This window comes from Stigmatopora nigra, chromosome 4 (genome assembly GCF_051989575.1).
Source record: "Stigmatopora nigra isolate UIUO_SnigA chromosome 4, RoL_Snig_1.1, whole genome shotgun sequence".
NCBI lineage: Eukaryota > Metazoa > Chordata > Actinopteri > Syngnathiformes > Syngnathidae > Stigmatopora > Stigmatopora nigra.
In genome coordinates, this window is record NC_135511.1 from 9,322,024 (window position 1) to 9,343,821 (window position 21,798).

At 41.4% G+C, this 21,798-nt stretch overlaps 2 protein-coding genes, 1 long non-coding RNA gene and 1 other non-coding gene across 5 annotated transcripts; 2 read left to right on the forward strand and 2 right to left on the reverse strand.

Moving 5' to 3' along the window:
• Positions 1-389: 389 nt before the first annotated feature.
• Positions 390-1,638, forward strand: LOC144194993 (forkhead box protein D5-B-like). Its single transcript, XM_077714286.1, has one exon. It carries the CDS (start codon positions 505-507, stop codon positions 1,435-1,437), a length of 933 nt encoding a protein of 310 aa, XP_077570412.1. The 5' UTR covers positions 390-504; the 3' UTR covers positions 1,438-1,638.
• A 909-nt stretch (positions 1,639-2,547) lies between these two features.
• trnav-cac (transfer RNA valine (anticodon CAC)) lies at positions 2,548-2,620 on the reverse strand. The gene has a single exon. It is a non-coding gene; the product is annotated as a tRNA-Val (tRNA).
• Positions 2,621-3,126: 506 nt separating this feature from the next.
• LOC144194991 (phosphoglucomutase-like protein 5) lies at positions 3,127-13,710 on the forward strand. Its single transcript, XM_077714284.1, has 11 exons — positions 3,127-3,494; positions 4,948-5,110; positions 5,210-5,356; positions 5,577-5,702; positions 5,781-5,971; positions 7,079-7,233; positions 9,036-9,151; positions 10,556-10,691; positions 11,107-11,290; positions 12,879-13,016; positions 13,317-13,710. Exons 1-11 carry the CDS (start codon positions 3,237-3,239, stop codon positions 13,404-13,406), a joined length of 1,704 nt encoding a protein of 567 aa, XP_077570410.1. The 5' UTR covers positions 3,127-3,236; the 3' UTR covers positions 13,407-13,710.
• On the reverse strand, positions 5,189-19,879 carry LOC144194995 (uncharacterized). Of its 2 annotated transcripts, XR_013326031.1 has the most exons (4): positions 19,624-19,879; positions 19,498-19,548; positions 7,929-8,080; positions 5,189-5,511 (listed from the first exon to the last, which is right to left on the reverse strand). It is a non-coding gene; the product is annotated as an uncharacterized LOC144194995 (long non-coding RNA). The 2 variants fall into 2 exon arrangements; XR_013326030.1 differs by having other exon boundaries at positions 5,189-8,080.
• Between the last annotated feature and the right edge of the window lie 1,919 nt (positions 19,880-21,798).

Sequence of the window (21,798 nt, forward strand, 5' to 3'; positions counted from 1 at the left end):
TGAATGATTAACGTATTCACAGACAGTGATAGCCATCAAATCCATTAAAACTGGTTTGACTGGGATTGAGTGACCACATTTTGACGGTGATAGGCGGCCAAACCAATTCCATTGCTGCCGTCCTCCCAGTCAAAATAGATTGGATGTCTTTTGCTGTCAAACGCAGCCATTTCTTTTTAGACTGTTTAAATTTGAAATTCACATGAGGGTTCTCAAGCACCGCATGATTCGTTTGAATCCCCCCCACCTGTTCGCGTCCCTCCTTTGGCCCCCGCTGTGGCAAGAGGCTATTGTGATAGGTCCACAGGACCCCCATCCTGGGAAGGGGGGTCGACCCTACTGGTCAAAAGCCTCCCATCTTATAAAGATTCTGCTTTTCGGGGGTGGCTTACTCACATCTTAGGAGCTCATGTAGTCTACTTTGACGCACGAGTGTTCTGTGGTTGTTTTTACGCATGCACTTCCAGCATATTTTGTTCACTCATTGTTGTTTTTAACTCTACCATGACACTGTCCGGTGGATATATCTCCTCCCCAAATGCCAAGTTGCTTCTGGACGAGGACGAGATCGACATCGTGGGCGAGGTCGAACCCGAGCCGGCGGGACGTTATGCCGGGGTGGAGGTGGACTCTTCCGAAGCGGATTCTTCCGCGGAAAGCGAGAGCAGCTTCTGTTCCGGGAAGGCGAGCACTGGGGTAGGCCTGGTGAAGCCCCCTTACTCCTACATCGCCCTCATCACCATGGCCATCCTGCAGAGCCCCGTGAAGAAGCTCACCTTGAGCGGCATCTGCGACTTCATCAGCAACAAGTTCCCCTACTACCGAGACAAGTTTCCAGCTTGGCAAAACTCCATCCGCCACAACCTGTCGCTCAACGACTGCTTCATCAAAATCCCCCGGGAGCCAGGCAACCCGGGGAAGGGCAACTACTGGTCCTTGGACCCGGCTTCGGAGGACATGTTTGACAATGGCAGCTTCTTAAGGCGCAGAAAACGTTTCAAGCGAAACCCGCCTGAGTGCGGGAAGGAGACGCTCGTCTTCTGCTGTCGGCCTTTCGGGCGACCCTACCCGCTGCAAGGTTCCGTTAACCCGGCTACGATGAGCTACGGACCCCTGCGGGACGGCGTCGCGATGCCATCATCACCCTACCACTTTTTGCCTCCAGACTCTGGAAGTTCAATAACAACAGAAGCCACTAGGCATGGCACACAAGCCAAATGCTCTTTCAGCATAGACTCCATCATGAGCAAAGCTCCCACTGGTGGGAGAACCCACCAGAACACCCTGGTTTACCCCCGATTTCTGTCAAATCATGGGGCCTGCATAGTCCCCACACTACTGCAGAACCCCACTATTCCGTTTGGAGCTTCAGCTTGCTTGCTTGGTGGAGGCCCTTTAATAAGTGAGCAGTTAAGACCTTCATACTCACACTGTTGAGGCATTTTGCTGATATCAGTTCTTAAAATTGTGTCAGGATGCTAGGACACGTGTTTTTTTATTTCTTAAAGAAATTTTTTGGACTGCATGATATTTATGTCAACATCATCTTGAGGTCATTTCTTTATGGCTTGAGCCAATGGTTCACTAGCTAATTATATCACGGCAAACATTAGAGTGCACTACTTGATGTGTGTGTCAAAAAAAGCAATTGAAATTGTTTTTACCAAGTGTTTCCGTGTATATTTAATATCAGATTATAGGATCTTTCCAGTTGGGTCATGGGTAGTGTTTAAGTAAAGTTTAAAGGTAATTGTTTTTTAATGAAAAGTTAAATATAACTGTCCTGCAAATGGAAGTTTTTGCTACCATTTAGATGGTGCCTGTATACTCCTGGTTGCTTCAGTGTCCCATTCTTAGAACTACTGGTTTAAGCAGTAAGATGTATATGTTTAGAAAGGTTGCAATATGATTATTGATGAACGGTTTGTTCACAATATCCTCAAGAAATAAATATTACAACTTTGAAAATGCATCTTTGTTTTTTTTTTCTGTGTTTCGGTTGTTGTAAGAGTTCTAAAATATCCGGGCAGTGTACGTTTACTTACTGTATTTTATTTGAAAAGATTGGTAAAACTAAGCAATGAAATTCTTGTACAAAGTATGGTTAAATTAACTGAAGGGGAACAAAAATTAATCAGTTCAGTGAGAAACCAGTTAATTTTTGTTAAATAAAGAAACTATATTTTTGGAGATATTTTAAATAAGGGGTATCACTAAGTATCATTAGGTTGTAGTTTGACACCCCCTAAAGGAATAGAAAGGCACGGCAACATAGGCGCTGTGGACTTCGATTTTTATTATATAAATTGTTTTGACATTTATTTGTTGGGTAATGGCTCCATTGGGAATTAAACTCTAATCTCTAATGAACAAAAAAAATCCAGGTAATGAATCTTTCTTATTGGTCAAAAATATCATTATAGGGTTCAATTCCCTATACTTACAAAGAAAGATAAGTTATTGTAGATCATGTATACCAAGTGCTCCATACCGTCTGGTTTCAGCTCAACAGGGTATTCAATTTGCGCAATGAAAAAAAATATAATGTGTTTCCGCCCGGTTTCGAACCGGGGACCTTTCGCGTGTGAGGCGAACGTGATAACCACTACACTACGGAAACGCTTGGTGCAATAGGGAGCTGTTGCATTTATAAATAAATACATAACGCCCTTTTCTACAGTTGATAAATCCATTTCTAAATAATTCATCCTTATTCTCATGAACTATTACGAATAAAAATAAATGCCATCAAATACAAGTTAAACTGCACTCTTAGTTAAATCCTTTCGACATTCTACCACTAGATGCCAACATTAATCAACTGTTACTGCACAGTTCATGTCACTATGGGAGAGCACTACATTTAAACCTTCAGTTCCTCTCATCTCATTTTCTGATCCGCTTTATCCTTACTAGGGTCACAGGGGGTGCTGGAGCTTATCCTAGCTGACCTTGGCCCAGAGACGGGGGACAACAGCCTGAATTGGTGGCCAGCCGATTTCAGGGCACAAGGAGACGGACAACCATGTACACTCAGTACTATCAGTCAGAGTCTATTTTTATTAGAGCTCTGCCTCTAAGATGATCGTGGACCCTCCCATGGCCCTCCCCTAGTGTCAGTTGTTCATGTTTATTATGTAGAGGGTAGCTGTCATACGGTTCCGAGGGATGCAGCAGCCCTCCACAAGCAAGGCCCTTTCTCTGGTTGCTTTGTTGTTATTGGAGCCGCTTTGACGATGGAGACGAGCCCTATACCGGTAATGACAGTCCAAACCACCCCTTTTGAGGACCAGCGGCCCGGTACCAATGGCTTGCGGAGGAAGACGGTTGTGTTCGAGAGTAAGAAGAATTACCTTCAGAACTACATCCAGAGCGTCCTGTCCTCCATCGACCTCCGGGACCGGCAGGGCTGCACCATGGTGGTCGGCAGCGACGGTCGCTACCTGAGCCGCGGGGCCATCGAGGTCATCGTCCAGATGGCGGCAGCCAATGGGGTGAGTACAAAGGGGGCACATTGAATAAATGGGACCCCATTCTTGTTATATGATTGATCATTATTTTTAAGTGTGTAAAAAAATATGTTTAGACTCCCAAACCCTTTATAGGGCAAATTTAACTGGGGTTGAGGGTTTGATCCCAAGTCAGTCCTCACTGTGTCCTTGGCCTTGTGTTGGTTTTCTCCGGGTACTCCAGTTTCCTCCCACATCCCAAAAATGTACAGGGTAGGCTGGTTGAACACTCTAAATTTCCCCTAAGTGTAAATGTGAGAATGAATAGTTGTCTTTCTCCTAGTACCCTGATTTAAAGGGTGTTTTTTTTTAAATGAAAAGGGATGTGGTTTGATTAAATGCACAACATTATTTGACTTACATTATGTTTAGAGTGAACTTCCACTGGATATTCGATAACAATCATAAAACAAGCATTTCCCTTTTTTAAAGAACTGCCACTTGATATTGGGAATATTGCAGCGGTTGTAACATAAAGCAAAAAGTTTAAACCGAGTCCTAACTTATATCCTAAAATACATCCAAGTAACGTTACTCCTAAATCAAGTTACCAATGCGTTTAAATTAGACAAAAGGCCTCTTTGAAACAGGTAGCCTGAGTCAGTTCCTCTCTAAAACAACTCGGGTTTCACAATGTCCACTGCACTTTTGACACATCGATAAGATTCGATTAACCAATTGTTTGTGTTAACTCGATTTAACTTTTCTACGAGCCAAATAATGAAAGGTGGAAGAGAGAGAGAGTAAATCCCTTCAGTACTGCTCTGACATCTTCATAATTGTTCTGGAGCCCTTCCAAGGGAACATCAGAAGGGAATACGATTTTGTTTATGAGACAAATGTCTCTGAGTGTCAGTCTTATCAGCACTTCCATCCATCCTGCTCTATTTTCCGGTCTTATGTTTGTTCCCCTGCCCCTCGCCTACTCTCAAGTTTGACTCTTAAGTGGACAGAACTCAAGATGGTTCCGATACATTACCACATATAACGCTATAAAATGCACACCCTGGACAATCATGAGCATAAATGCCTAACTGCTGGGGACACTATTATTATGGTATGCAGTTACTATTTATAAGTGGCAGACAATTATAAATAGTGTGGCTCCCTCTGTTATTTTATTTAGCTTCCACGTGGGACATAATTTTATTCCAAAAATGTATTTGGACAATACAGTTCTACCTAATAATAGACACTTTATTTACCTCCCTCTGTATGAATGGTTCTTTATTTATTAATTGGGTATTTCATAATGGAGTAGTGATTACATTGCAAAATTCACCAGTTATTTTAGATTTTAAGCATTTATGTTTTTAGTGTGACTGCCTGACTTTGTCTAATTACTTTTTGGTCTGTTAAGTGGCTTGTGCACCACATTTTGAAACATTTCATTGTTTGGAGTAAAGATTCAAGTTGTTTCTGTGCTTACTTTGTGCAGATTGGTCGCTTAGTCATTGGCCACAATGGCCTCCTGTCCACCCCTGCTGTGTCCTGCATCATCAGGAAGATCAAAGCAATCGGTGGGATAATCCTCACAGCCAGTCACAATCCCGGAGGCCCTGGAAAGGATTTTGGTGTCAAGTTTAACGTAGCTAATGGAGGTGAGGATGGATTATAATCAGTAGAACGATATCTAGGAAAAATGTAAATTTCTTATACTTGTATGCTCAATGGTCGCCTTCGGTGTACACAATACGTAGGTCCATCTCCAGACTCGGTGATGGAGAGGATCCATCAGGTGAGCCGCAAGCTGGAAGAGTATGCAATCTGCCCCGACCTTCGCATCGACCTCTCCAGGCTGGGACGACACGACTTTGACCTTGAAAACAAGTTCAAACCTTTTCGAGGTATACTTGTTAGTATTCTTGAAAAAAAAACTTTCATGCAATATATTGTGCTGTGACTTACAATATGTCTTTACCGTCAACTTTGTGCATGACCTCTGAACTTAAAAATCCTTGTCTTACTTTGTTGGCTGGCAAGGTTTGCAGTTGCTACACACCTGCAAGAAAACAACTATGTTGATAATGTTTTAACTTAGGAATTACACTTAATTGTGTCTTCCAGTGGAGATTGTAGACTCTGTTGAGGTGTATCTCCAACTCCTACGAAACATCTTTGACTTCAGCGCCATCAAAAGTCTCCTGACAGGACCCGAGCAGCTGAGAATAAGTATTGATGCTATGAACGGAGGTGAGCCTCTTATGATCTTGGGTTAATAGCCAACCGAACTTGTTGTCAGTGTTAATGGCATCTCCTCTGCTGTTACAGTGATGGGCCCTTATGTCCGTAGGATCCTATGCGATGAGCTTGGAGCCCCTGCAAATTCCGCTGTCAACTGCATCCCAATGGAAGACTTTGGGGGCCGGCCCCCCGAGCCCAATCTGACATATGCCTCTTCACTGGTGGATGCCATGAACGGAGGCGACTTTGGCTTGGGCGCTGCCTTTGACGCAGACGGGGTGAGTATCTTACATTGCTACAGTCTGGAGGGCGAGACAATGTGGGACAGATAGCATGTACTATCTCAGCTGTTTGGCACAATACTGACTCAGTGCCACCTCTTAGGGAACAAAGTGCCTTTAAAAGCCTTGCCTGCTCATGCTAATATAGAGATACACTGAATATGTAGAGGTGTGTGGTCATTTGTTCCATTATTAGAATGCCAGGCGGGAAGCAAATAAGTAATTCTAGTTCAATCTAGTCAGGCAGTCAGCTAAAGCTTTAAATACATTATTTAAAATATGGCATAATTCCTTCATATAAATGTTCAAAGTCTAAGCATGAAGAGCGTCCATTGATCCATTGGTGCTTTAAATCATCCAAAAAATGTGCCCAAATACGGCACGCCGAGAGAGAGAGTGTCAGTGAAACTAATTTTGTCTAAAAGCACAGAGATAGTCAAATCAGTATAAACATGACATGTAGTAAATTAAAATAAGATCCGGTTAAGCATTTTAGAGGCATGGAAAAGCATCCAGAGGTTGCATTTTTCTAAAAATGGGCTTTAAAAAGGGAATGTTTTCTTTTCTTAAAAAAAAACATTCACTAGTGTTTTGCTGGGAAAATAGGGTTGAGTTATCTTCTCCATTAAACCCTATAAATGGCTCAAATTTTCCACCAAGTCTTCCAATTGTTATCATTTGTACTTAAAAGGGGCAACACACCATTTTTCTTGAAAAATGATTTTATCATCAGTGGAGTTATGTCATTTGAGCTCTCATAAGAATCAGAACTCTCACAGTCATGAGGGAAGGTGTTTTGGAGATGTTACATAATGCTGTCTTCTTCATCTTGCCAAACTCTCAGTTTACACTGAAACTACGACTGGATTACACGGACACACGAATAAATTTAAGCAGTAACACTGGCTGCATATACAATCTGATGAAATCCAGCGGTCTGATTGTTAATCACCATAGTTCCCATTCAAAACATGCTTTCTCATTGAACATGAATGGTTGCTTACCTTCATATGTCCTGCTATTGAGTGACCACTCTAATTCTGATTTTGAAATATATGAAAGATGCTGTGATATGCTCTAATTCTACTCTGCTCATTCCATCAGGATCGCTACATGATCCTCGGTGAGAACGCCTTCTTCGTGAACCCGTCTGACTCTGTAGCCATTATGGCCGCCAATCTCTCCTCTGTGCCCCACTTCCGACAGCAGGGAGTCAAGGGCTTTGCTCGGAGTATGGCCACCAGTGCTGCACTGGACAGGTACAACATACATGTACTATACATAAATCATATATTAAGTCATCCACTACACTAAAAGACACTTTGGTGTCTTTGTTAGGCCGAAAACGGATTGACTAGTACCATGTATGCCCATTTTTGGGGTCAATTTAATTGGTAGTTGGTCCTTTTTAGACTCATTAATATTGAAATAACACACATTGGATTAGTTTTAATATGTACATAAACGTTTTTGAATTTTTTTTTAAGTTCTAAAAAAAGGTGTGGTATTTTATTTCATTGAAAAGGGACCAAACTGTTTTAACTTGGGTTGATATGTAATATGTTGCCTTTTACATGATCTCAAATTGGCCTATTTTTGTCCCAATAAGTGTAATTTGCAATCATATGAACCTCCTTAACTTTCCTCCAACGTACTCACGTGTACACACACAAGTAAGTATATATGTACACACTTTTACTCGCAGTCTATAAATAAAGAATGATGTGTTATGTAAGGGAAGAGTAGAGCAGGGGGCATTTAGTGAATGGGTTTCATGGCTAAAATTAGGGTCATCAACATTGTTCCAGAAAAGGGGAGGGATGTAATTGATGAGGGTTGGGGAGAATACCGCTTTACATTTACCACCATGAGCAGTCCAGTAATCCACTCGCTGTAACTAACTTCTACTTTTTAATATTTTACTCTTTTATGCCTATGAAGTTTCAATCCAAACCTGTAGGTTGTTTGAGGTAGGGTTGACAGAGCTTTGTGCTTTCCTGAGGCAGTGGGGGCTGTAGAGTTCCTCCAGGGATTGAATGGGGGCAGCTGGTGGTCTTCTCAGCTGTGTAGATAATGTTCTGAAATGCCCTCCCACACTGTGTGTTGCTGTGCAGCAAAAAAACAAAACACAGATGTAGTAGAATACTTTGTATGGTTCACTTGTAAAATCTCCTATCTTGAAAAAAAATATAACTCAACCCAAATTTAAACTAGTATTTACCTGGGAAAGTATTTTTTTTTTTGGACAACTACTGATAAACCCTAATCAACATTGTGATGTGTAACAACAATACTACCAGGCTTTTGGGTTTTATATGTCAAAAACAAACTTCTTTTTCGAGTCAACGAAAAGCTCCAGCATGCGGTGCTTTTTGTTGGAATGCCAGATCAAAGCTTTTAAATCCCGGCTGAGCTCTTGTCAGTGGAGACGGGGCACTGGATGCTATGTTTGGCAAAATATGAAGTCAGGGCCAAAAGGTGCTACTATTTCTTTCAGCCCCTCCCCACTGTTACTGCTTTGAATGCTCTGAGCAGTTTGTGGGGATTTTAGAAACATGGACTTTTGTTCTTGTGTAACATTGGCTTAAACCTGCTGCTTAGAGTTTCGGAACAACTTGGGAGAACTGCTCTCCATGGGGAGAAATATTGGTTTAGCTTTATTTGATCAATTACAGTAGACCATCCTCATGTAAACAACTGCACTGGGCACATTGGAGCCTTTGTATATGTGTGACATGATAAATGGATGGACATGTTATGTATGTATATTCAAATGCATCATTTTAAATCCAAGGAAAAAGCCACACTGAGAACATTTTGGCCCTATTTCTCACTGTCCTATGTATTTGTATGGTGATGATATATGAGGTTAGTCTGAGTTCAAAGAACAATTCCAACATAGTGATCATAATTTGTTTTTCTCAAGCCAAATGGTTCTGTGACCACACAAACACACACACACAGATTTACAGCAACATCAACTAAAAGAATGCCCAATTTTGCTCCTTATTAGATTAATTGATGATTTCATGAACATTTGGGTGTTTTTCCTCCCTCTTAGGGTAGCCAAAACCATGAAACTGTCACTTTACGAGACCCCCGCCGGTTGGAGGTACTTTGGGAACCTGATGGACTCTGGTCGTTGTTCCCTCTGTGGGGAGGAAAGTTTTGGGACAGGTACCGTACCTCTTGGCCAAAAACTCACGTAAACCTAATGTACAACCATCTAGATTACCATCTTAAAACTACTCTTACTACTATTTACTAGTTTTGTTTTAGCAGCTATTTTAGTTTTACTTATATGGACGGAACTTCTTTTAATCATATTCACAGAAAATTAGCCGACACACACAAAATCACATACTAATTCCAACAAAACTAATATTGGCTTTATCTTTTGCTTATGCTACCATGCAATGTACCCCAATTTCCCTTGAGAACACATTGAACCCTCAAAATGTCATCTGCGTATTTTGGCTGGCAAAACTATGAAAGTTCACCCTTGTATTTTGCTTTGTTGTGGCTATTATGACATGGCCAGAAACTCTTGCCTTGAGTTTCATTGGTTTATTATCCACTGGGAAAAAAAAGATAGGGAGTAGACAAAAAAATCTATCAAAATATCTCACTCTTCTAATCTTCTTTTTTACACATTCTTGTTCCTTGGCAGATGAGCATATTTTGATTGCTGTCTAATAGATGCACCTTTAACCCTGGTTGAATGTGTAATGTAAATGGTGGTCATTCTTCTACTATAAAAGGAGACCAGAGCTCCCTTTGATAGACTGCAATGGTCCACTGAGCCTCATGAGCACATTTGCTTGTGTCTACCTGCCTCTACAGTGTGTCACTGAGAAGATACAGAGTGAAGCAGTTTGTGAGTCTGACCATATAGCAAAAAGCAAACGTGACAGCAGGGAGGAGAAAAGTGAAAAGGGCACTCAGAGAAGCTTGTCTATCCTTTTAAGGCCAAGAGCTCAAAGGGTTTGCAGTAAATCATTTGAACTAGACACAAATTTTCCCACTTTCAAAACTTAGTCAGGGAAGCTTTACAAATATATTTTATAATTATTATCATATGCTGTACAATTTTGCAGGGAAAACAAAAATCATTTTGTAAAAGGTTTTTGACATAGTGTAGGATCTGATTCATTGTGCGATCCCAGACATTGGCAGACAGACAACAAAACCGGGATTAAATACTGGCGACTGTCACTTTCCGGACAGATGTCCATTACAGCCAAATAGAAATAACAAGTGAGACTGTTATGCCATGTCAATTTGATTTTTGATTTTTGTTTTTTTGGCTCCTTTTCTACTCCACGCCCTTTTAGGGAAGTCTTGCTCTCACATTGGTTGTTGTTAAAATGTCACCAGGTTCACAACTCAAACTGTTCAGTTGCCTTAGTTAAACAGCCGACCATGAAAAGCTAAAGCAAATTAAACACTTGCAATTGTGAACTCAATTCAGTGAAAGAATATCATATCTGTAAACATTCTCATTCAAGTCTATTTAGATTTTCTCTGGAACGATAGCAGGCAAGCTTTTTTCTATAAAACCATTTGTTTATTCCCCTCTAGGTTCAGACCACATTCGGGAAAAAGATGGTTTGTGGTCTGTGTTGATGTGGCTGTCAATCATGGCTGCTAGAAAACAGAGTGTGGAGCAGATTGTCCGGGAGCACTGGGCCAAGTTTGGACGCAACTATTTCTGCAGGTAAACGTATGCTTCACTTCTTTGTTTTGGAGCTCAAATCTCTTGTAACACTCCTTGCTTGAGCAAGTCCACTTGCCTGCAAATAATCATCCCTTGTATGGATGCAGCCAAACATAACTCCTCTCAGCCTCCACATTTTTCCACTTGTCTTTCTCCAGTTGGGGTTCTCGTTTGCTCTTATTTCAATGCATAGATATTAATTTGAGTTATTTTTCCTGCAGCTTTTTGTATTCTCACACACCACTTAGCCGATGCAAAGCGACAGGTGTGCAAAAACAAGACTGTTAATACACGATTGAACACAGGAAGCCTTGGGCTTCTAGTGTATACATACTTGCTAATTCCGTCGATTTCACTATGGAGAAAGAAGCCGCCCTTTTTTCAGGTTTTTTTGACCCATGATCATGTGTGTCAGGTTTGACTATGAAGGCCTCGAGCCCCGGGCTGCCTTCTACCTGATGAAGGATCTAGAGTCCGTAATTTTGGACAAAGCCTTCACCAGTCAGAAGTTCGCTGTAGGAGATCACATGTATAACGTGGAGCGGGCAGACAACTTTGAGTACGTCGACCCGGTGGATGGAACGGTCGCGAGAAACCAGGTGTGTGTCATCTTTGATGGTTTGAAAAACCCAATTCATTTTGATTGTCTTTGTTTCTTTGTGTTGAACTGGCAATCATTTTAGTGGTACAAACACAAGAAGTGGCTTCACGTTCATGTTGGCCCTGACTGTTCAAATTCGTTCATCAGTATTGTCCTGTTGGGAAGTAGACCACCCATACTCTGCATCATCTAGGGAGATCCATGTTTGGATATGACACTGGATCTTCCATTTTAAACCATAAACGGACACAAACATATACACACTCCCTAGAAAAGAGCCTGCAAACTTCCTGTACATGCCCCTGTCCTCCTCAGTCAGAAGTTTTCCCAGCTGACTTCATTGGAGACATTCCAAACTGTTCGCTGATGACACTTGCCCCACCCTGTTGCATGCCTTATAGAAACACACACACACATGGTCTGTACTCCCTAGTGTAGGTACTGGCAATTGGCAGAAACACACATACCAACACAGTGCCCATTGTGTGGCAAATTTTGGTGAGTACAAAAGTAAGTGTCAATCACCAGACTGATGAGAAGAGAGTGTTACCATAGTTACAGTTTGTTCCCTCGACCCTTAAATGTGGTTGAAACCCTGACTTTAAGCCCCTCCAAGGCCTGGGAGCCCCCAGCGAATGTTATTGTAGTCCACATTCTTGCTGGGGTGGAATTATATCAGCTGCCGTCTCTGCTCCCCAGCTGACGAGTATACACACACACAAATGCAGACCAAAGTTGCCAACACACATATTTTTTGGTTGGTTATTCTAAATTGGCGACTTCATTAGGCACCAATACATACCCTGCTAATATCCTATTCATCAAATAAAAATATTGGTTATTTATGTAATTATTTACAAATCACATCGCCTAGAAAAATCCGTTGATATAAATAAAAGACAAAATGCCAAGCTTCTGTGGTTCAAAATATTAGATAAATGCCATTTAAAGGAACCTTTTTTTAAGACCGGAAGAATGACTGGAAAGAAGTATATACTGGGATGTGCCACTTTTCTTCTAGCAGTACTTGTACTCACTTCTATAAATGTAATGCCCTCTACTGGATCTTAGATACTGTTGCAGATTGAAGGCATGTTGATTTACTACTGTGGATGCAGTAGCTTGCTCACAAACCTTCAACTACGACTATTTAACTGATTGAAACCTACAGACAATGAGAACTGTTACCCCAAACAGTTTTTGAAAAAAATCCACACACAAGCATGCAAAGTCCAATGCTCCTTGCAAGGTCAGGGCCCAGATTTGAACACATACATGGTCTTTAAACTGTGAGGCAGAAGTGCAATCAGTGGTTTGCCCAACCCTGAATTCTAACCCTAAAACAAAGTAGAATTTGGAGCACAATAGTACCGCGCATCCTTGTAAAGGTTGCCGGAACCTATCCCAGCTGACTTCGAGCAAAAGATGGATTACACCACAGACTAGTCGCCAGTCAGCCATAGGGTACACAGAGAGACAGATAACCATTCACACTCACAATGATATCGCCACGGGGGGGAGGGATCAGACCCTGGAGAAAAAAGAACATTGTGATAAATATATCCATGCATTTCTTTTCGTCACAGGGTCTGAGAATTGTCTTCAGTGACGCATCCCGCCTGGTGTTCCGTATGAGCGGAAGCGGTGGTGGCACAGGTGCCATTATTCGCGTTTATGCAGAAAGCTTCGAGAGAGACCCTGAAAGGCATAGCAGAGAAACCCAGGTATTCTATGCCTGTTCATGTGTATACAACTCTTCATCGTGCATTCTTAATGACAAGCCTCATTATAGTTTTTTTGTGTGTAACCCAATCCTTGATATCATCAAGCATGATGGCCTTTTAGTGGTTCAGTTCTAACTTGTAGGCCATCATATTAGGTACACCTTCAAAGTGTAGAGAGATTCAATTGATGCTGTCACATATGTTGTAGTTGAACAATGCGATTGTCATATTGGTTGTTGTTTGCTTAAATCTGTCACTCTATGTAGTTGTAATCCAAAAGTTATGTGTTGCTCAATGCAGGTGGTGCTGGGTCCTCTCATCGCCATCGCACTCAAGCTATCCAACATACAAGAGAGGACAGGACGCCGTGGTCCGAACATAATCATATGAATGGAGCTAGGGCAGCTAGGGGGGCATTGCAGTAAAAAAATAGAAACTGCCTAGAAAACATACCATCCTGTAAGTATAATTATCAAACGACGATAGAAAATAGTTCTAACTGCTATTTTTTATTTATTCGTGGATAGAAAATATTAAAACACAACAAATGTGTGTTTAGTTGTGCCTTATGGAGTTATTTAGAACTTATCCAGAATTATCAACACATGCTGAAACACTTTTTCCCCTCAATGTTGTTTGTATGAGCCACTGTAAAACACTTTATTGCAAACTCAAGCCGGCAATTCATAATAGCTAATAAATCTTTGTGAGATGAAAATTATTGTTTTCTATCACTAGCAAATAACATTTTGGTAGCTTTTTTCCCCTCACCACACACACACTACAATTAGAGTAACAGAGTAGACTCTTACAAAAGCCATTGTAATTTATGAAGAGATAATAATTAAAAAAAAACACTTCTCCTATGCAAAAACCCCTAAATGGTAACAATTATTGGTTAACCTAATTCTGGCAATGAAATGTCCCTTATTATAATTATTTTTATTATTTTAGGTCCAAGTACCTTTGATCAAGGTGTTCAACCTCCTTCCATTTGTCCCAAATAAAATCTGTGTCCAGTAGAGGGTACTCTTAACCGCCAGATTATTTAGTATATGATGAGAATTTAAAGAGCAGGCCTGAAAAGCCTTAACATTATATTTGCCATGTGCATCTCAACCTTGTTGTAGTAAATAAAGCATTGACATTGTTACAGTAAATGTCTAATCCATTTTAACTGGGAACTTAGTAGTGAATAATAGATGGATAAATGATAGACTTCCGATCCATTTTAACTATGATGGGTGCTGGTGAACATGTACCGCCAGAAGTTTCATTTCAAATGGATCGAGCAACCTTCGCTGTCAATGGCAGCCAATGAATGAAGTTGTCAAGGGGCCTATTTGAAACTTTGGCATGAAAAAATTAAGTTGCACATGCTCGCTTTTCTGCACTCTAATACATGTAATTAGAGTCAGCGTGCACATACGTGTGCACACATATGGCCGGCTCCTTTTAGATCTCATTATGAAGTGATAAGAATAGACAGAGAGTCATTAGTGATGAGTGAAGGTGTGACGGGGCCTGTTATTAATCAACTGGACTTGATGAAGACCTGCCAGTTGCCCCATGATATTAATTAAATGCACAAAAAACAGTTGGACCCCACGCTTTCAAATGTGCACAACTTTGCCAACTTTGGATACATTAAATGGATATATATCATTAGTTGGTTTGTTTACATGGGAGTTGTTCATGTAGTACCCACAAGCTACCATTTGAGCAGGGTTTACCTCTTAAATAAAGGGGTAAAAATTGCATTATTTTATTTACACCAAGTAAAACATCTTGATGTTTCACTATTTTGAAGCTATTTAAGTTAATCATCTTATAAGTTGATCATTTCAATTGGTTGGCAATGCTTACACTCTTTGTGTTGTCATGGCCGCTCTCACACACTGCGGCACACTTGAAATTCAGCATATTGAAGCAAAACTAATGCCAAAAGACTTTCTGCTGGATTTTTTTTCGCAGTATGCGTGTTTTTGCATTCCAGCTCCCGTAGGTGCATAAAGCCAAGCTGCTCTAGGTAGGGGAGGATCAATGAGGAGATCAATAGGGTACCTGGCAGTCCTAATAGCCCTGTTACTGCGTTCTGACTCTCTGCCTGATATGGCAGCACACTTGGGAAAGAGTAGTATGAGAAGTGCATATATGTGTGTGTGTTGAGGGGGATGTGTGATGAGTGTGCACCTGTTTTAGCTCAAACACACTAGAGAAGGCCCATTTGGCCTAATCTGTATGACCATACTCACTGATGTCTCTGATGCAAGTGTTATAAAAACCTATTGATATTTCAGTGCCAATGAAAAGAAAACATTGAGTTCCGCCATGAACTATGACAACTAGTTTATTCGACTCGATCCTTGAATCCACCCGTTTGTTTCTACATTTGTGCGTCGGTTGCTGCTGCTATCTTATCAACAATGGGTTACACATCACGATGCGCCAAAACAGAACCCTGCTGCTTTTCACAGATTATCAGTCTACTTCACACCATCGCCTCGCTACCTCACAAGCGCTAATAAACGCAGCGGGTGCACGGGAGGTACGCTGCAGAGACGGGCAGCAGTGACAACAAGGTGATTGAGGCGAAGGCTACCCCGCTGTTCTCATTGCCGGTTTCTATTCAAATGTTTCGCATCGATGGTCTCAATCAGGAACGTTGAACGCCTTCAGCAAAAACATTTGGATGCAGTTAGTCTGTTGCGGTTCTAAATTGATTCATTCGTTCATCTTCCATACAACCCATCCTCAAAAGGTTTGCGGGGGTTGCTGGAGCGTAATCCAGCTGTTTTTGGGCAAAAGGCAGACTATACCCTAGACTAGTCACTAGTCAGTCATAAGGGACACAGAGAGACAAACGACCATCCACATCCCCAATTATACCGCCACCATAGGGAATTGAGCCCACAACGAAGTCATACGGGTGAACCACTACACCACGAGTCCAGTTCCAAACATACTAGCAACTTGAGATGTGTATATATATACCAAGTTTTCCAAAGATTTCTTCTAAATCACTTTCTTTTGGCACAATACTAGTTATAGCAAGGGTGGGCAAACTATTCCAGAAAGGGCCGCAGTAGGTGCGGGTATTCATTCCAACCAATGAAGAGGCCACCTTTTCCCCAAATCTTTCCTACAAGTACAATCAGTGGATTGCAGTCGATTGCTTCTTGTTTTCTGCAGAAATCTAATTTTACTGAGTGTCTGTGCTGGATCATTTGGAACAAAAACTTGCACCCACAGCGGTCCTTGAGGACCGGTTTGGCCACCCCTGGGATAGAGCATCTGTAGAGGGGCCATTCATAACAAGCTTGTGATGTTGACGAGCACGTTAGAGTTCTGGTTGTAAGTAACTGTCTTCAGAGAGTTGCAACATTTAAAGCTTCTCCTGGGTAAGATGATAGCTTGAAAAGGCCAGAGGCGTCCCATACACGGGCCTTGGCAGAGATGTAATAATGGTGCCATATAATTCAGGGTAATGAAGGCTGCGCCACTCGATCAGTCATAAAGAATGATAGCAAGGCAGACGTTTGACCTCCACTGGCAGCCCTCCACTCTCAGTAAATGTGTTTGGTGTGAGCACTCCGCAGCAGTGAGACAAAGGGGACAAGGAGGGAGGAATTTGGATGGGATTTAACATTTGCCGAGATCCAGAGACTGATCACATTCAAGGAAAATGACTTTGCTGCTCTACTTTTTAACATAGTATCAAAACTTTAAGACATTTAGGAAATTGGAGCACAAAAAGTTTGTTGACATTCCTTAAATCTCTTCAGTATTTCCGCGGGTGTCCTTAAACGTGCCTAATAAATCAGTTTTCATTTTATTATCCAGTGCACAATATCCACAAAGAGTAATCATTTCTATAAATTGATCTTATAGTGTACTTTTTTATTCTACCTAAATCAAAGATGTGAAATAGTCATTCTTTAAATGTGTTGAATACTTCTTAACACAACTACTGGCACTTGTGCTTATCAGTGATTCATTTTGGCACCTCTGATATATACGGTGGATTAAGTTTCTTGTAATTTCCCGATGAATTATTGTTTTCCAATCAGGTACTACATGTCAGTCCGAGTGACCTCCCAAGGATGTTCATCACCTTTTGCTCAAAGTCTGGAAGGATAGGTGTGAACCCCCTTAACCCCAAAGAGGATCAGTGAGCAGTTAAGAGGACAAAATCTGTGCTGATAACAACATAATCTCCCCGGTGAAGGTAACCAAGTAGGGCAAGCACGTGGTTCGTCCCTTCCTGGCTGTGCAGTTGATCCGTATGCATGCAGCGTGTAGCGTCCTGTGGGGGGCTGCTCTTTTCTACATATCTGCTAAATGACAGTAATTATTTTCCTGGGCTGCAGGCGACTCATGCATGTTTTAGTATTTCTACCTGCACCTCCCCCATCTGCCTGCATGGCCACGCATGGCGCGTGCCGTACTGGAATGGTAAAGGAAGAAAAAAGCACATTTTATTCCTCTCCATATCTCCTTCCTATGAGTCCCAGAGGGTTCCTCCCGCCTCGGTTCTTTCACCGAGGAGGCCGTGGCTTTTATGGTTCCGGGGGGGTTTAGCGAGCCCTGACAGATGCTGTTAGGCTGCTCTCACGATGGTCCAGAAACAGATAAAGACACCTAATGGGGGTTTGTGCACGCTCTGTGCTGTTGTAAGCATTTTACTTCCAAATGGCTACCATGTTTCAATTCAGAGATCTAGGCAACCAATCACATGCATAAAGAAAGTCTTTTCCTGGACAAGGCAGACTCATTAACACACACTCTGAGTAATTGGAAAAAAAACACACAGGTACAAGTAGAACATGCAAACTCCACACAGGAAGTTCTACTAATAGGTCATACCCATGCCAGATCAAATTAAACTTGTCAACAGGGTGTCAGTGCTGCAAGAAGTGGGCCCACAATGGATCCTGGGAAAGAAATATCTATCTATCTATCTTTGAAACAATGGTGAATGCTCCCTGCTGGAAGTCAGTCAAGGTTGGCTGACAAATGCATCGACTCCAGGAACTTGTCTATTTTCCCCCCCTCTCCTTTCCCCTCTCTGTGTTGCGTGTCACGCCGTCCTGTGACACGCTCGCTCGTTCGTCGCCACTCGGGGGATCTCTAAGCCCCCCGCAGTTTTCATAATGAACATGTGGCTTCTCCCTCTTGGGCACAATTGAGCCAAATTCATAGGCAGAGGATGGGGCATTAGCCAGATGGTGTTGTGGGTGGCATCCTTTCTCTGGCCATCCATTAGAGCCGTGCTGCTGACAAAACTCCAATTTGGGTACACAGACATGGATATGGTTTAAATAGCACATCTATATGTGTTTGTATGCGTGCGTGTGGGGGGGAGGGTGCATCAGATAAGTGATCACTCCCTTTCTCAAGGCGCAATTCGACACATGATAATGCATGACTATATGTAGATGCAATTCAAATATTGAAAAAAAAAGATTGCCAGCTGCTTATGTTTGATTGTGCTCTCACTATACAATTTCGTCATACGCTGCTGAGGGTATGATGACTACTAGGCTTTTTGTCAAGTCAATGATGACGACAATGCCTATGTCTGATTTTCATTTTTCATTTTTTTTCTGCATTTAAGGTTTGGATTTTGCACACGTTGATCGTGATTTGAAGTTAAGGACAAGGAAATATGGCGGAGGTCATTTTAACGTGGCTAATGGCGTGACCGACCAATCACGCGCCTCGTTCCAGAGGGAACAGTTTGTCATGGGGGGTACTGCATAAATGCTGTCAGTGGTTCTGCTTATATAGGAAAAGCCTGAGGCTTGCTACCGGTGTTTGCTGTTGATGGGGGCAAGGAAGTGGTCACATTTGCATGGCAGGAAAAGGGAAAATGGCATTTGTTACCTCTACCAAGGACATGCTGGGGACCAAGTTTTGCTTTGAGATAAAAAACAAAAAAACTGCACATCACTCTTACAAGTACCACCATTATAAACCACCGAAAAGGAATAAAACAGGCTCGGTAGCCCAATTTTTTGGTGCAAAAAGCACTTTAACTTTACAGTGATATTAGCTGCAATTAAAATGATACAATTGCATATAAAAGGTCAATGAGTACCTATAATGTTTGACCTACTAGTACTAGATGATGAAATTAAATGAGAACCACAGAGGACTACATTCATTTTTTTTCATCTTGCAGGGGAGTTTATAGTTTTATGGATGCAATAAAATGTGAGGGAATTAAAGTATTTCTCACAGGTATTATTTTTTTGCTCCACATTTTGTTCACTCTTTTTTTTTAGTTCTTTCCAAACCTCTGTTGAATGCCAAAATAGTGAATAAAAGATGATGAATAAATTCACCTCTTCTGACATGTGAGGTGAAGGCTTGACAGTACATAATTGATATCTAGATGTATTTTTCATTTTTAAAGAAGTGTTTAACTAGTACTTATTGTTATTACTTTCTTTATGATGCCCGCCTCTGTTGGACTCACCTGGATAGTAGTCCCGCCCCTACAATGGAGTTTCTGAGTCTCTTTGTCCATCTGCGAGGAAGAGGGAAATTACAACAACTGAAATGAATATTTTTTTCATAGGCTCTCATTTTGTCTAACCCTCACCTTTTCTCATTTCCAAGAAATGTTTTCTAGACCCGTCCAATCGGCAGCCAGGCGAGACCGGCCATGACTCCAACGGATTCGCTACGAGGCGAGGAGTCCTTTTTTTTTTGTTCTCCAGCGTGGCTCCACATTAAAATTCATGCTGGCTCTCTGCACTGAGCACAAATGTCAGCCACGAAGGCCGTGATGTATGCTCTCATTCTCTCGCCTTCCTGTCGCTCCATCCTTCTTTTCTGCTCCCTTCCCGTCTTTGTTCCAGTCGGCCGGATGCTCAGCGCCTCCTGCTGCTGCTGAGGAGAAGATGGGAAGAGAAGCAGACACGATGACTGAGTGGGAAGTCATGCTGATTCTCGTTTCGGCTTTTAATCAAGCAGCCTGCCGGGGAATGTGCAAATCCACCTCTTCCGCTTGTGTTTAGGCCCACATCTTCACCGTGTGTGCAATTACATATCATTTTACCTGGAACATTCTTGGAAAGTGGAATCATTGGCTGTCCTTTTAGCGTGACTCACTATAATTATTACTTGTTTTTAGTTTTTACCAACCTAGAAGTAATTCACAGAAATGTGTATTCAGTAGAATGGATTGAAATTGAAATGGTGAGCTGTTCGTTGATGTTTAGTGAAATCGTGTTCACTAAAGCAGTCAATATCCTTTATTTTTAAATCATTAGATTAAGATTCCTTCATCATTGTTTTTTTTTTTTTAGCAAATTTTGGTGCAGTTTGAATTGAAAGTTGAAGTGAGAAACAGGCACCATTGTGTTGATAAACTGGGCTACAAAGTCAGATCAATTGACAGATGTAATGTTGCTTACACCAAAACTAACCATTCTTCCTAGAATTTAACAGACTATTGTGTTGTTATCGCTTGTCGTCGAATAATGACCTTAGTAATACTGGACTCATTCTTTAATGCAGATTCCAATCATAATAACATTTGAGTTGATGAAATTAAAATGTATTTTGCCACATACTGTAATTAAATTTAAAGCTGCATAGTTTGGAGTTCTCTTGCACATTGGGTGCAGGATTAAGAACAACTCTAACCAGTTGGTCATCACGTTGGGATATTATACAGAAACCAAAATGTCTGCAGAGTGTATTTACAGTGAGAAAAACGAGGCGTCAAGTGGGCTTTTCCTCCATTTCGCTGCTCTCGTACTGACGTTCTAAACACTAGCAGACAGATTTAAAGCCTCAGCCGGCACACACTTGATATAAAAAAAATAAATGGGGTAGGAGCAGGGAAGGAGGTGACAGTATTTTTTGGATGCCAGGTTGGTCTTAGGTGCATAAATCTAAGCATAGTTCATCTCGTGTATCAAATGCTGGAGGCTAAGAAGGAGCGCAAACTGCTTGTTGGCTCTACCCAAGTTCCCTCCACAGAGGTTTCCCGTCATAATTTACCCCATTTTCATTTCCTCTTTAAGGCATTCGCAATTCACAGTTGATCAAGAAGGCTATTCAGTTTATTTGACTGTCAATGGACGCCATTTTGACCTCGCTTCCAAAGTTGACAGCAACCAGAACGATGCTCCAATATATCATTGCATTACGTAACTCTATTTTATCATCCCACAATGTAGTCATTGTACAATAATATGAATTGTAAATAATCATAATAAGGGACTAAAGATGGAAATTATGTTCATTTATATGTGCTGTTCCCTATTAAATAAATCAAACTCAAACAGGAGAAAAATTGTGCTATTAAAGTCATCATAAATAACACCAGGCTACAAATTAATATTATGTGGCATTCTTTAATATGTTACTATCAATATTTATCAATGATGCATTGTGCTTATTCCTAATTCTGGTATTCTGAAGTATAACTAAGAATTTAATACAAAAAAAGAAAAGCTTCAGGTAGAAGCCTAACAAGGCTTTCTAAAAAAAAGAAATGGGTCGTACAGTGACGCCAGCATGTTAGCCCTCGCTCAGTAGCCTCCAATTGCTTATAATCATTACGCGTATTGGCTCCACTAAAACATTTGTGGGCTGGAGATTGTCGGAGGTGTAAAAGTAAATGACGTGTGTAACTTTGTTCAAACATTTTTGGGCTCCTCAGTGGCTCGTGGAGGCTCACTGGCCTGTGAAATGTCAGAAAAAAAGAGAGATGGGCCCTGTATACCGTGTGTGTGTGTGCACATGTGTGTGCACGTGTGTGTGT

What these genes read in the sequence shown, in the direction of transcription:
- LOC144194993 (XM_077714286.1), top strand. Translation starts at nt 505, where the DNA reads ATGACACTGTCCGGTGGATATATCTCCTCCCCAAATGCCAAGTTGCTT.
- LOC144194991 (XM_077714284.1), top strand. Translation starts at nt 3,237, where the DNA reads ATGGAGACGAGCCCTATACCGGTAATGACAGTCCAAACCACCCCTTTT. An exon ending in AGATGGCGGCAGCCAATGGG is followed by an intron (nt 3,495 to 4,947) that starts GTGAGTACAAAG and finishes TACTTTGTGCAG; the next exon opens with ATTGGTCGCTTAGTCATTGG. An exon ending in GGCATAGCAGAGAAACCCAG is followed by an intron (nt 13,017 to 13,316) that starts GTATTCTATGCC and finishes TGCTCAATGCAG; the next exon opens with GTGGTGCTGGGTCCTCTCAT.